Source organism: Balaenoptera ricei, chromosome 21 (assembly GCF_028023285.1).
Source record: "Balaenoptera ricei isolate mBalRic1 chromosome 21, mBalRic1.hap2, whole genome shotgun sequence".
In the NCBI taxonomy this organism is placed as follows: Eukaryota; Metazoa; Chordata; class Mammalia; order Artiodactyla; family Balaenopteridae; genus Balaenoptera; species Balaenoptera ricei.
The window spans coordinates 26,016,472-26,031,458 of NC_082659.1; the positions used below are offsets into that span (position 1 = coordinate 26,016,472).

The following is a 14,987-nucleotide window of genomic DNA, read 5'->3' on the forward strand; positions in this document are numbered from 1 at the left end:
GTTGGCAAAACTGTTAGCTTTACCCCTGATAAACTCCTGCCAGCTCCCCCAGAAAGAATGCTGTTTCCACAGTTTGGTTTGAGAACCTGCTTTGTCTGTTTCATTAATTTCTGGCAGAATTACCAAACAGAAACTGACTTAGCAATACAGCGTATATAGGCCAACGAGAAAGGATATCACTGCAAAATTTATAGATCTGCTTAGGGCTGACTGCGCTGAAGTCAACTAAGGAGAATGGAAGGAAACTTGGCAAAAATCTGAAAGGTGCATATATCACCATCCAGATCCCAGGTTCTTCTGACAATTACAACTTATTCCTGTGTTTGGCTGTTGGTTCAGAACAGCTGTACCCAGTTGGTCCACACTTTGTGTCACCTGGGAGTTACCTGCTGCTTTGCAATTCCATGATCATTTTTGTTCTCGCTGCTACTGAAGGATAAAAGCGCTAAGCAGGATAGTCCATGACACGTAAGAGAGTTGCTACTTCATTTTCTCCAAGAATTATTTTATTATCCACTATCCCATTCCTAAGTGTCAAGTCATGATCTAAGAATTTTTCAAATGAATGTGTCAGAGCTGCAGGATAATTCAAAGGATAATCATGTCAAGAAAAATACTTTTAAAGGACTGAAAAAAAAAGAATTGTTTCTAGTTTTAACCCACATTTCTTAATCCTACTTATTTGATAACGCAAGATCAGAAAATCCAAGGAATAGGTATGATGTTTCTGTCTCTTGTTTCTGTCACAGCTAATTTTCATTGTAAGTTTGCAATTAATATGGAGGGTCTGCTTTGGTGAGGAGGGGGTTGATTTTGTTGTTTTTAATAAAAGCCTCAGCATTTGTTCTGAAAGAGCCTGCTGCACTGTTTGCTGCCCAGTTTGGATGAGGGGTAATTCTTAGCAGCCTGTCAGGAATTCAGGGACCACTGGGGTCTGCTTGAGGCTCAGAGCTCCTTTGCAGGAATGATGGTGACAGAACACTGCAGGTGGTCCCCTCGGCAAAAATACTCTGCCCAATTTGTCATCCCATAGATCCCTGTCAGCAGTTGAAACTCGTAAGCACAAAACCTTTAACATTTAAGACAAACTCCCTCCTAATATTTTTTTAAAAGCAGTTGCCATGGATGAAAATATCCATAGCACCTAAGTAAACAGTTTTTCACATGAAGATATAATATTATGTTAAAATCTATGCTAAGTGATGTGTAGAAATTGTCTATACTATGATTTTATAGACCAAAGGATGCAAGTTATGTTTCCCCTCCTCCTGATAAAGATGGGAAAAGTGTAGCTGCTGGCAGAGGGTAAAATCACCTCCCTCCTCACTCTCCTTGGTTCTTTTGGTTGGGTTTGTAGACCTGAGCTGGACATCTGGAAATGCATTCTGAAAAGGACTTTGTGTTGGAATAATTTGAAAATTGACCCAGTTCTTAATTACCCATAGTAATGATTCAAGGAAAGCATGCCTCTTTGAAATCTTCAGATTTCTGTTATCAAATTTTACATCCGATTGATAGATACCAAAATTAAGATTCTTCCCTACTTGTTCAGTAATCATACCTGCTATTCCTTTTATTTCTATAAGAGTCCTGTAAGAGTGCCCTTACCCTGTTTTCTAAATGGGAAAATTGACCATCTGGATGGTTAGGTGACTTGCTCAAGGACACAAAGCTAGTAGAAGATGGGACTTGAACCAGATCTGTCTCCAAAGGGCAAATCATTTTGACTGTCCTTTGCTGTTCCTCCTGAAAGCTATGGTGAGAACAGAGAAATGGTCCCAAACATGCCTTAGACAGGAGAATAAGAGACAAGAAAGGCCTCGACTCATTTAGAAACTGAATAATCAGATGCTGAGTATTTCAATCAGGTAGAGTAAAAATCAAGCAGAGTTAGGGTCACAATTAGGTTAAATGTCAAAGCAAAATGTGCGCTTGTGAAGGAAATGAAAAAGAAAGGCAGGAGAAAATGGAAAAATACGACAGGTCAAATAAAATAAGCAAGGGCATCTGAGTTTCACATGCAAATCGTAAAATAGAAATTGATAAGGAAGACAAAGAATTAAAAGTCACTAAGAATGAGTCAGATAATCGACGAGAAAAACTTACCTCTGAAGATGGACTCTCCCTACCCCGGGAGAGCAAATAGAATCTTCATTGGCTGGACACATTGGCTTAACATTTCATCCTGATAATGTCAGTGATAAACATTATGTTGTAAGTTAGACTGTTTGGGGTTGAGACTGAGCAGTGTTTAAGGTGCTCCCAATACTGTAAGTGGGGAGAAGTTCTGAGACTAAATGCTCTTACAGTCTCAGGACTTTGGCTTCATTTAATCCCTGCACCTAATGGTGGAGCAATCAGTGTCAGCCTGACTTTCCAATAACTGTGAAGTTTGAAGGCAAATGAATAATCAGATGAAGACTGATTTATCACATGAAGATGTTGCAAACCAAAATTAAAACTTGTTTCTACTCCTACTTCAGAATGGATGAATTTTGCAGTGCTTTATTCTACATTTGCAGCAATGTTAGACTGTCTTTGCATTTCTTCAAAAGCGTGATGGCAATCAGACATTCAATAATAATTCTTCTGAGTAGAAATTAGAATAGAATGGAAATTTTGAACAGAATGCCCCCTGATCTATACATTAATACATACTCAATTAGTAATATTTTTTTCATTAGGAACAAATAAGCCACCTTGTATTTTTCTTTGCTATACATTATGTCTAAAAAATATCAAGTCCATACACATATAACACATAATTTCAAAATAAAATAATTTTATCAATGAGTTGCCATTAAAAATTGATATCTACATTCAGTTGCACTGATATGAATTTATGTCATTATTTTTGAGCCTTCCTGGAAAATGTATTTTTCTTAATGACAATAGATGTTCTCTTTTCCAACTTTCTTAGAAGATAAAGTATTAGTTATAAGAAATGTTGAACCTGTTGCCTATTTAATTATAATTAAATTAATTAACTATAATTACCCTTTTATAATTTTATTATATTTAATTACACCCAGAAAGTACTTAACGTCTTTGCTGTTGTTTATTAAGCCTGAAAGTCTAGTGGAGTATGCCGTATGTTATATGAACTCTTCCTTTTAAGAGAATTTAAGATTAAAGGCTGCTTAGAAGAGGGAAAGATGGGTATAAACCTTTCCCCTTCTTTATCTTTTATCCAGCCACATCTACATCTACCACTGGGACAAGCCATCTTGTCAAGTGTGCAGAGAAGGAGAAAACTTTCTGTGTGAATGGAGGCGAGTGCTTCATGGTGAAAGACCTTTCAAACCCCTCAAGATACTTGTGCAAGTAAGAAAAGAAATCCTCTGTGTGGCTTATGTCCATGACTGCTTCTTTTAGATGATTCCATGTCTCATGATGTATTGTTGCTGCTTTTTCCAATTTCGTTGCATCCTTTGAATAATGCTGTTTTATTTTTAAAGTGTTGTGAAAAGTTCATACCATTTATCATCTTCTCTGTTATATCCAGAATGTTATTTTGCTTTTTTCAAGGTGGGTTTTTTTTTTTTTTTTTTTTGCCTTCATATTTATAAAGTTGCTTTCCTCGTGGTTTTCCTCGTTGTTACCTAAGAGAGGTGTGCAAATATCGTAGAGGTCTGGAACTTTGGATACCTACGTGTCCATCCAATGTATGGATGAAGCTGTAAGATGATGTTCCTTTTTACCCCAGTGGCACCTGCAAAACGAATAGAACAACTAAAAGAAGCAGAAGGGCAGAAGATTCTTTACTGACACGTCTGTTACACTTGGCATTAGCTTATTCTTTTATAACTCCTTTTTAAAAATGGAATTTAGGTCGATCTCACTAATGAAAAACCAGCAACTTGCATTTGTTTGGAAATGCAGTTAGTGTGTGTAGCATCATTGCATGGAGAAGGCAGAGTGTTCTTTCATGTACTACAGTTATTTATAGATGTATTTAGAATGGCACTCTCTCCAATGACCTGAAGGAGTTAGTGAACCATTAAGAAGTATCACAGTTATTCTCTCTCAACAGACAGAATTAAACAAAGATGTTGTCAGTAAGGTTACATTAAATATTTAAACCTTGCAGTTAAAATTAGTAGGTCTCATTAAAAAGCACGTGTTTATTGTGCCATGCATTTTTAGTCTACGCTTGATATTTAGGCTCTGTGTGGTCCATGGACTCAAATAATTTGATGTGGTAAAAGATATTTAAATATGCGGTGAAAAATACACATTTATTTTGCAGTTGACTAAGAGCTGTTCTAAAGTAGCAGTGCTTGTCCTAAATGAGAAAAAAAACATATCATCATAACAATCATCTCCGGCTCCAGAATATTACTAGCTTGTGACCCAAATGTTGACAAAGAAGAACAAGTTTGTCAGAGAGACAGTTGAGCTAATAGAAAGAGCAATTAGCAAAATGAGAAAAAAGGTGCAAGAAATCATTAAGAAGGCCAATTCCCTCTTACATCATATAAATAGTATGCAAATATTTAAGTCCCTTTTCTAAGAAAGCCTTCATTGTTTGTAAGTAATAAAATGCATCTTAAAGGACATGTATTTTAAAATCATAACACCAAACAGAAATGCCATTTTGGTAGAAATGTTTTGCTGTTCCCTGTGCTGACCTAGACACGGGCTATGTGTAGAATGTCTCGTGGGACCTCAGGGCTGTAAGCAAGTACCTCCTAGATCTGCTTTTTTGCCCTCAAAATCTCTCCTTTGAATAGAGTAGAAGCAGAGAAGACAAGTTTTGCTGGTTGTGTAGCTGATTTTATCAATGAAAACAGACAACTTATAAAAGTAGCTATAGTCTTTTATTTATTTTATTATTATTATTTTATTATTACTTTTATTATCCTTATAGTATCTTATGCTTTTAGACTTTATTACTTTTGTAGTGAATAAAAGACTAGGAATCACAAGAGTAAAATTCTAATTTCAATTACTAAATATCCCTTTCATAGTTATAGGTTAATAGTTATAAGCCAAGATAAAGTTAATAAGTAAGAATCTTTTCAAAGCTTTAAAGCAAGATAAAAATGAAAGAGTATATAGAAAAAAAAATCATTTCTTTCAGGTCTGAAGGATTTTATGACTCTCAGTGTTTATTGTTTTAAAATTAAAGATCCACTTTTTGATCACCAGTATATTCAACTCAACATACCTATAGCAAAGAATTAAAATGGGTCAGTTTTAGACTTTGGTTCTGCCAACTTGCTGTGAATACAGCCCAAACATTCCTCCCTCCCCATATTTATCATGGTGAATGGGGATGACCAAATTTTTTTTTTAACTTTTTATTTTATATTGAAGTAGAGCCGATTAACAATGTTGTGATAGTCTCAGGTGCACAGCAAAGTGACTCAGCCATACATGTTCATGTATCCATTCTCCCCCAGACTCCCCTCCCATCCAGGCTGCCACATAAACATTGAGCAGAGTTCTCTGTGCTCTACAGTAGGTCCTTGTTGGTTATCCTTTTTAAATATAGCAGTGTGTATGTGGGGGATGACCACATTTTATAGTTTCCTGTAAGATTTTCTCTATGAAATTAGAAAATACCAGAAGCTGAGAATTATAATCTGTAAAATATGAGGTGCATTTATTATATATGGGTAATCCTGTTATTCTGTCCTAGTCATAGACATACAACCTAATTATGTTTTAATAAATCACTTGGAAAAAACACTTAAAATTATAGTTCCTTAAATGCTTCTCCTTTTTATACAATTGTACCCAGATTATCTATGTTTCCTCTTTTTTACTTCTTTAGAAAAGCATCTGAGACCACTCTATTTGAATTATAATAATGAAACATGATCATTTTTCACCGTAGCCTTTGCAAAGATTTACAAGCTGAGTGAGTATATATGATAGTTTCTGAATACCTCTTAGGAACCAGTGCAGTTATTTTCCACGTGTTAATTTCAGCTCTTCTGTGGCCCTCCCACGTCCTATACAAAAAGTGCTATTGCCTAAGTGCTGTTCATTTGTTCCATTTTAGTATTGTGCCAACAACTGGAATTTTTTTCACCCACACAGCTTTTCATTAAATTCTAAGCCCAATCCAGAAAGAAATACTTGTTATATATTTTTCTAATCTTAAAGTGAAATGTTGTCTTCCTCCAACAGTTATTAAAGCAGCAACCCACGAATGAATATTCTGTTTCCCCCAAGTTAATCGTCTTCTAGTTCTCAGCAAATTGGCATTATAATTTTATTGTATCTTTTTTTTTTTTGGTAATATAATCTTTCAGAAAAGCGTTAAAGCTTATTACGAGATCTTGTTGGAAAGAAAATCTTTGACATCTATGATTTTTGATCAGTTTTATCCCCCTTTTGCACCATGTCTTTACTGATGCATCAGATCAAGCCAGTACGTTGATGGAAGAATTGGAATATGTTCACTATCCAAAATATGTCATGCCTTTTTTGTTAAATTTGTCGAATTGTTTTTTAATCCCTGTATTAAAAACATCTATAACATTGCAAATAGTTTAGTCAGAAATGAAACCAAGGCACATCATACACCATGTCTTACGATATTATATTGTTCACTGGACAATAGAAACAGAAAACACGAAAGTGTTGCATGGGTTCATCATGGTCCTGTGTATGAAGCCAGTTCATAGTTTCCACGTGGTCCATCTGTCTAGGGCAAAACGTTTCTGAAGCATGTGCCACATCATTCAAAATCAGCTTTATCCCTGGCTAAAGACATGACTCAGAAACACCACAAGCACGCGAGTTTCCAAGTAGTCTCTCTGGTCATCTCATCCGCTGTTGTCTTTTTGGGAGTTGAAGTCGAAGACTTTACAGCAAAGCTCTTTTGTCTCTCTGTTTAGAACAAGGTGTTCCAAATGGATTAACCATATAACAGTTAAACACTTCTCCGAGGAGAGGTTTGCTGGTTACTTGGACTTCTCCTCTGGGAACTGTGCGGGAATTTCTGTGGTGTTTCTCATCTTTTATATTTCTCTTCTCTCTATAGTAATTTAAAATTTATCCTGGGGAAAAAAAAAAAAAAAACAGTTACTATTCCAGATTGCATAAAAACCAGAAAAGAATCATTCCGTCTTTTACCCTCTGGTACCCCATGTAGTCACATGGTTCAAAGAAACAGGACAATTTGAACATGACATTGTCCAGATGTTCCTCTTTGTTTTGTCCCCTTGTTCTTGTATATCTGCTCTTCTGAACAGCTTTACTTAGAGAACTCTTTTGGAAGATGTTGATGTGATTTTTTTTTAATCTAAAGATGATTTTATACCAGACCGTATTTATAAACCCATGATGCTGTCCTATGGGCAGATGTGGCTTCCCCATGTGGGGATTAGAGTTTTAAGCACCAATTTTGGTGAATAGTCTGAGCTCTTTCACTTCAACTCTCTGGACAGTATATTTATAACATAGAGTTAATATGTTCTCCAAACTTCTTCCCAGGGAGTCAGTGAAATTAAATGAATTCATTTCTGCTAAAGCACTTCTAACTCTGGGGAAGCAAGATTTCTTTTTCCTTATAATAAAAAATAAATGGTAGAATTACATTCTCTCTGTAGACATTGGAAAAATATATACACCTGTCTTAACAGACTGTGTTATCATATTTAATTCCCAATTCTTCATTTTATTTAACACTAGCAGTTTTTATTTGATTTGTTGGGGCCACCAGCTAGCTTTATAACTTTCCATTTGACATTCATTTAATCATGTACTATCTCTGATCATTAACTTCCTTATATGTAAAAACAAAAAACAGAAACAAAAAGCAAACAAAACATAGGAAGATGGGAGGTGCCTTTAAACATGAACTTATGATTTTGTCTATTTTTTATGAAACCATGTAGTATATATAAAGGCCTATATTGTATTACACATTATTATCGAGATAGTTATGAAAAATATATAGCTAGAGGAGATAAAATCACAACAAATTTGTTATAATAAATTAAACTCAGTGAATGAAATATTAATTAACATTTGTTTATAGAACAGCTACCTCTATGCCAGGCATTTTTAAAAACACAGAGAAAACATGAAGCATGGTCGCTGGTCCCTGGGAACTTAGTCTATTTACGGAAATGGAGTAACTAAAATAGTACATCAGTTAAAGTGACTATATCCCAAGTGGTACAGTGCTGATTGTTATGGGAATGAGAATTTAAAGAAGGAAAAGACTGGAATTAGTTGAAGACTTTATAAACATTGTCATCATTTATGGAGTTTTTTCCATATACCAGGCAGACACTGAGGCTGCAGTAATCATGAGACCCAGTGACATGCATAACTAGATGAGCAGCTCCATTCTGGGAAGTAAAACAAAACAAAAAAACTAAGTTAGACAGGAGAGTCAGTTTCTGAGCTCTGCAAGCCAGGCAGAGGACTTTGGACATTGTGATAGCTAATCGGGCGTCATAGTAACTTCTGGAGCAGGAGAGTGATACCATAAACATAGCAAGTGCTTAGGGAAGAGAGACTTCCATACAGGCTAGAGACATCTGGGGACCGGGTAAGATGAGGAGAGAAAGTCAAGACACTAGCTAAGGTTAAAGTTTTATAAAATCCTGGCATAGCAATGATGAGGAGGATGACGATATTTATAACATATTAGTAGCTGAATTAACATAATTAAACAAGGGGGTGATGGTTCAGATTCAAGTTGTGTCCTGTGGCCTCATCACCATGGCTGTAGAAGGAGAAGTTTGGAATAGAGCAAAGGGATGTATTTTGGGTTAAACCTGGAGTCCAGCCAGCTCTGGAAGCGTTCGTCCTTCACAGTGGGCGTGACACTTACCTTCTGTAACATTTGACAGGGAGAGAAACCTTTGTGAGTGGGCAGGACTCTTGTGGCTTAGGTGTAGATAGTCAGCTCTTCACATGGCCACGTGTTCTATTTCTTCTGTGTCCTCTTGTATCTAGACTCCTGCTATGTACTTCCTAGGTATTTATTAACTCATTTTTGACTTTCATGAAGACAGAGGGAAGCAAATCCTTTTGTTCTTATAGAAACCAGTTTGGCTGCAGTTTGGCGTAAAATCAGGTACACTAAGTGTTCCTAAGAGCTTGGTTCCTTTTTTTCTCCTGAAATCATTTAGGCAGCCACATATATTTATGGATCTCCTTCTAAGAGACAAGTTCTATGCTTGTGCTCGGTATGAAGTGGTGAGCAAAATCACGTGGTCTCTGTCCTCATGGAGTCTGTAGGCTCTTGTGAGTTGCAGATGTATTTCAAGTAATTAATTTAATTATAAATGATTGGTGTGCTGAGTGCTATGAAGAGAATTTAGGGAGCTAAGGGAATGTACCGTGGGGGACCGCAGCCAGCCAGAGGCAGAGACTCCGTCAGGGAAAAAAGTATATGCAGCCCTCACCTTGAGAAGCATATAGTCTACTTAAAATAAAATGCACCATTTTGAAATATTTCTATTGAATGATTTAAGTCAAAAGTGAATATTTAGATGTTTCATCATAAAATGAGGCTGGAGTAGATGGAACTATAAAGTTCGGAGTCGCTAAGCTGTGTGATGAGACAGGGAAGGGCATCCTCCAGGGAGGAAAACCAAACCACAAATTAGCCGAGTCCATAAGTCATTGTGTCACAAGGACACGTAGATGCATGGGACATAGATTGAGCCCGTATCCGATGAAATTGTTTGACCCCAAAGTAAAGGATACATCAGTTAGAGTAAACAATGGCAAGGATTTTCATCTACAGATGAGCATTTCAGAACAAGCTGTACAAACAGAGCTTTGGGAAGGGCACCAGGGTTCAAACAAGGAGGGGTTAATTCATAAACACTGGCACCCTCATTAGTGGGATTGTATGTCTTAGATGTTGAAAAACAACATTGGCGATCCAGGATAACTTAGATTTTTTTTTTTTCCCCCTCAGTATTTACCCATGAGTCTACTGTGGCCACTCTATGTATACTGTTATCTCAAGAATTGAGAACTAGCCCCCAGATCTTAATAAAAAAGAAATGGAATGATCCATACTAGCTAAACAGTGATGGGGAGGTATAAGGCTGGATCTGAAGGAAATATTATTGAAGGAATATATTATATTTAATATTTTCTTTAATGGTACTGAAGAAGGCATTCCCTTGAGGAAATAAATGTCTTTTGCAGATGATACCATAAAGAACACTAAAACACAAATTAGAAAAGCATATACAAACCTCAAGAAATTTCACTTCATGGTGGATAACAGAACGAAGTTCATCTTGGAAAAATGCAGACTAATAGTAACAATCCATTTGGGAAAGAATAATCTACAACACAGATACTCAGCCAGTGAGTGGGCGAGTTCTAGCCAGAATCCTGAGTGAAGGGGTGAGAAAAGTCAGCCCTTGCAATATGATACTGTAGAAAAACAAACTAGCACTGTTTGACCTGGTGTGTACACTGCCAGCTCTGGTTTACGGAGTAAGAGCAAAAGTCCTTAACGTCTAACACTTAAACACACCGATAATCCTCAATATGTATCTGTTGGCATTTCCATTACTTGATATTTGTAAACATGGATATCAAAGAAATTGTTTCAGCTGTTGTACAATATGAAGGAAATACCCCAACTAGTACAGAGGTAGAGTGAATAGAAAATAGGGGCTCTTCTTTTTTGGAAGAAAATTATCTAAAAAAATTGTCTGAATATTTCATGGTAGAGTGACGACTAAATAGAGACAAAATATCATATGTAAACCTGTTTCCCTTCTCCTGGCTGATCAAGGGAGGACCTAATGAAAATTAATGAAACCAAGAAATAAAGAAAGGAAGAGAAAGGATGTCTAAGGATGGTTCATAAATTGACCATAAATTTAAAAAACCACAAAACCATTTATAATGGCTTATAAAATTAGCAAACCCTAAATAACTAGAAGTTTCTTGGAGTTCCGGAAATATCTTTGACTATGTCTAGTGTCTCCACCAAAAAAAATGAGAAATATTTTATTCAATTAGAATGTAAAAAATACACCAAGCACTAAATTGCTTCACAAAATTACATGAGTTGATGATCGATTACATAGTAAGCAAGCATATCAGGATTGTCACCATGTATTAAGGTTATTATTAAGAACAGTTTTTATTGTACTGATGCTGTGCAGAAGTCTTGGTTACTAGACTGTAATGGCTTTATTGAGTCGTAGGTAAGATGGTATTGCAGTAACAGGATTTAAATTTGAGGTAATAGACTTATCGTTAAAGAGTTAGAGTCTTTTCCAAATTCCAGACACAATTTTAAAGGTTTCTATTTAAGGGAGGGAGTCTATAAGGAGGATACTGGGAGCTCCTATAAAAAATTATTTGGAAGTATACAGAGGAGAGAGTCGGTCACAAACTATAAAAATAAAAGCCGGTTATTGAGCTGTATGTACCTGGCAAATCAATTGACTGTGAGAGTCTCCTTAATACAGTCCTTTACTGGACACTGCAGTCTGATCCTCAACCAGGTTCAGTTTAACATTTTAAAGTTTAACATCTCATTTTATGAGAGTCCTTCATGAGCCAGGCTAAACATTAGAGCTATAAAATGATCAGAATGTGGTCAGCGTCCTCACAAAGAGGTAATCACGAGACAGATAGGTAAGAACAGTGGAAGAGATCAGGGCAGCGTGCAATGTGAGAGCCAAATAAGGAATCCTTCTCCCAGGGTGTGGATGTGTGCAGGTGAGGATATGGGAAGAGTTGATGCTAGTTGGAGGAGATGATGCTTCAGTTCAGACAAAACTGTCTATGAGTTTTCATCTCACGAGGAACAAATATAGAACAAAGATAGTTTATCATGTTAAGAGCAAATACTAAAATTTTTTAAAAAATATTTCCATCTTCTAATCTGATCAGTAAAACAAACGGTATATATAGTTTTGGAGCTACAATAGGGGCTCGGTTCTTATTCAAACAGATTCTTCTGAGACATACAATTCTTGGAAGGTGCTCAGACTCGTGCCAAAGAATATTGTTCAAAATCAGATTAAATTTACCGTACTCTTATCTCCGAAGAAAGCGATAGATTGGGTGCTTAAAGTAAAATGCTAATAAAGAAATATGTCGGCAGCCAGTCTCCCTATTCTTTTAGAAGTAATTCCATAGAATTTAATCAGAGCCTATAGATCAGGTACATTTCCATTTGCATATGCTTCCTCTACCCAGTCAATGCAGTCTGCAGTTTGCTTATGCAGAAACTGTTTCCACTTCCTTCCATCTGATTTGGTAACAATTCTAGACGTCCACAAAAGTTACATAATGATTATAGCCGCTGAATCCTTGAATTGCTTAGGAATAGGTATTTGAAATTTATTTTGCCTCCAGATTGTCTTAAAAATCCATTCTATCAGAAATTTATTTTTTAAGTTCTTGAGTCCTCCCTGACTGGTAATACATTCAGAAGAAATGATGTCTGGGTTTTTGCACAGTGATTCCATGTGTGAGGGTGACTCCCAGAACCTTCGTGGTAAGAGAAACCTTTGATAATCACTTAGTTAAATCCTTTCATTTTATCCCTGAGGACAGCTGAGGCCCAATGAAGCCAAATGGGCTTCTCACATCCAAGCAGCAAGATTCTGTGATGCCGGATTAGAGGGCCTTTTGGAGGTCAGGATCCCTGACATCCTAAACTTTAATGTACAAACAGATCTCTTAGGGATCTTGTTAAAATATAGATTCTTATTCAGTAGTTATGGATGAGGGCCTGAGATTCTATGTGTCTACTAACAAGATTCAAGGAGATGCTGGTGCTATTGGTCCTTGGACCCCACTTTGAATAATAATAAGGCTTTTACGCTAAGAAAATCCATCTAAGTGAAGGTAAACAGTAGCGAAAGGAGAGTTCTGGTTCGGATATAGCTGATAATTCCAAAAAGGATTGGCATACCTTAAGCAGATCTAGTGTTACTGCACCAAATATTCTATTGATATATCATCTTATGATAGAGATAAACCACCATTTCATAATGCTAGTTTCCTAGGAAACATCATCTCAGGAGTTTGTACGAATTAGAAAATTGATTGGGTAAGATTTTTGATCCCCTTCATCTAGTTGTCCTGTGCCCAGTGATCTCAAAATTGTCATCCTAGATGCATAAATGACAATCTTCTAATAAATGCGTTTCTTCTCTTCAGGGACTCATGATTTCTCAGCTATTTGTTAATTTCATGATCCTTAAATAATACGTGCATTTCTTACCTCTAATGGTTCTCTCTCCCTCTCTCTCTTCTCACACACACACATACCATATTCACATATCTTATACCATGTTCTTTGTATGAAACAAGTGGATTATTGTGTGATCAAATTAAGAATTTAAATTTTTAAGATGAAATGGTCATTATAGAATATATTCTTAGTTCTGAAATTACCTACTTAATTATAGTGTATGTCTATATGGATTTATGTAGTCCTGGTTCAGAAACAAATATACAAATAAAAACCCCATGTACTTCAGACATTTTTATGTCAAATAAGTTATATGGAAAACAAGTTTCCGTATATTTTTCTTAAATTACCTGTGAAGACACTCTTATTGAAGCATGTAGAATGACATCTTCATGAGAAATGACCCAACCTCACAGGTTATAGTTCTTATTTCTGTATTTCTCTAGGCAGATCTTCCTCTACTCATTGAAGCGAAAATATTATAAACGAAAATAACGTTCATTTAAAAAAAAAATATTTTGAAGAATTGAAAAAACTATATCAATACAAGATGTTTGTTGTTAAGCTTATTGATATTATTGTTAATGATCATAATTATACTTTGTTTACCCAAGTACTTATAGGACTGAAAATCTAGAACTGCTAGTATTTATTCTTACAAGCCATTCTTCATGAAATAGGTGAAGTAGATGTACCAAATCACTTGAGAACATTTTTTGGCACTGAATTTGGCTTTAAGGGAAATGAAAAAAAATCAGCCTTATATTAGCAAAAATGAATCATTTTATTCACATCTCTTTGATGCCAAAAAGATGGTGTTTATTTTTATTTACTCTGGAGAAGAAAGGGTTGTAAGTAAATCATGAGGTGTGTGCATGACGGTTATGGCCTAGGTGAACTATTAATAATAATCATGGCTATGGGTGTGGAGCACCTGTAAGAGGTATATTTGCGTCCTGGAACTTTTTGATGACCCTATTTATTAGAGTATGATACTGGGTAAAATGAATCCATTCTGAAATGCTTTAGTTACTGGAGTGACAGCAACAAAAAGAGCAATTGTAAAGGACTTCCATATTTAGGCACAGCCCCATCACAAGCCTTGAAGAACAATATTCCACCAGGATTCTGGAATTTAGATAGGCAAATGTATACGAGTGAGTAAAATGTAAATTTTATACAGTTTCAAAACAATTTACCCTAAATGCAAAATGACATTTATTAAATACCTCAGTAGAGGAATAACTTTAAATTTAAGAAGTGTATTTGTCTTTGACTTGGGATAATTGGATGAAGTGAAATTTGTACTAATAAAAATCTGCCTCTTTCTTTCACCATTAAAAATAAGACCTAATTTGTAATATCTTTAAAACAAAAAGGGATATAGTTTTTCTTGTCAGTAATCACTAGAGTGTGAAAGTGCTTGACTTCTATTGTAGTTTGTTGATTTCACTTATAAAGATACCTATGAAATGAAGTACAAAATTGTCTCTACAAAAGAAAAAGCTCAGAATTATTTAAACAATAAAAGATGGTGGATGGAACATTATAAGCTCTTACCAAAACCAGTGTTTTAACATAGTGAGTCAATTGATCAGTGACAACTTCAGAAATGCCCAAGGGAAAATAACTTAGCTGCCCAGAACTTGCCACTTCTTTTCAACTTTTCAACCTCACTCTAGTTAAATTTCAATTAACTGATTTTATGAAGACTGAAGCAAACAACAGAAATATATACCCCATAGTTTTCATGGGACATGGTTTTCTAAATGTTTTGTCTTCTCCTTTCTTTTATGTTGTTCAGCTACCAGGTCATTTGTAGGAGTCT

The 14,987-nt window shown here is 35.7% G+C and overlaps 1 protein-coding gene across 8 annotated transcripts in view; it reads left to right on the forward strand.

The window, feature by feature from the left end:
- Positions 1–14,987, forward strand: part of NRG1 (neuregulin 1) — a 1,029,871-nt gene that overhangs the window by 993,991 nt on the left and 20,893 nt on the right. For all 8 annotated transcript variants that reach the window (XM_059909709.1, XM_059909712.1, XM_059909713.1 and 5 more), the window contains one exon: positions 3,195–3,324. In XM_059909709.1, the coding sequence (XP_059765692.1) occupies positions 3,195–3,324 (130 nt within the window). The remainder of the gene's footprint in view (positions 1–3,194; positions 3,325–14,987) is intronic.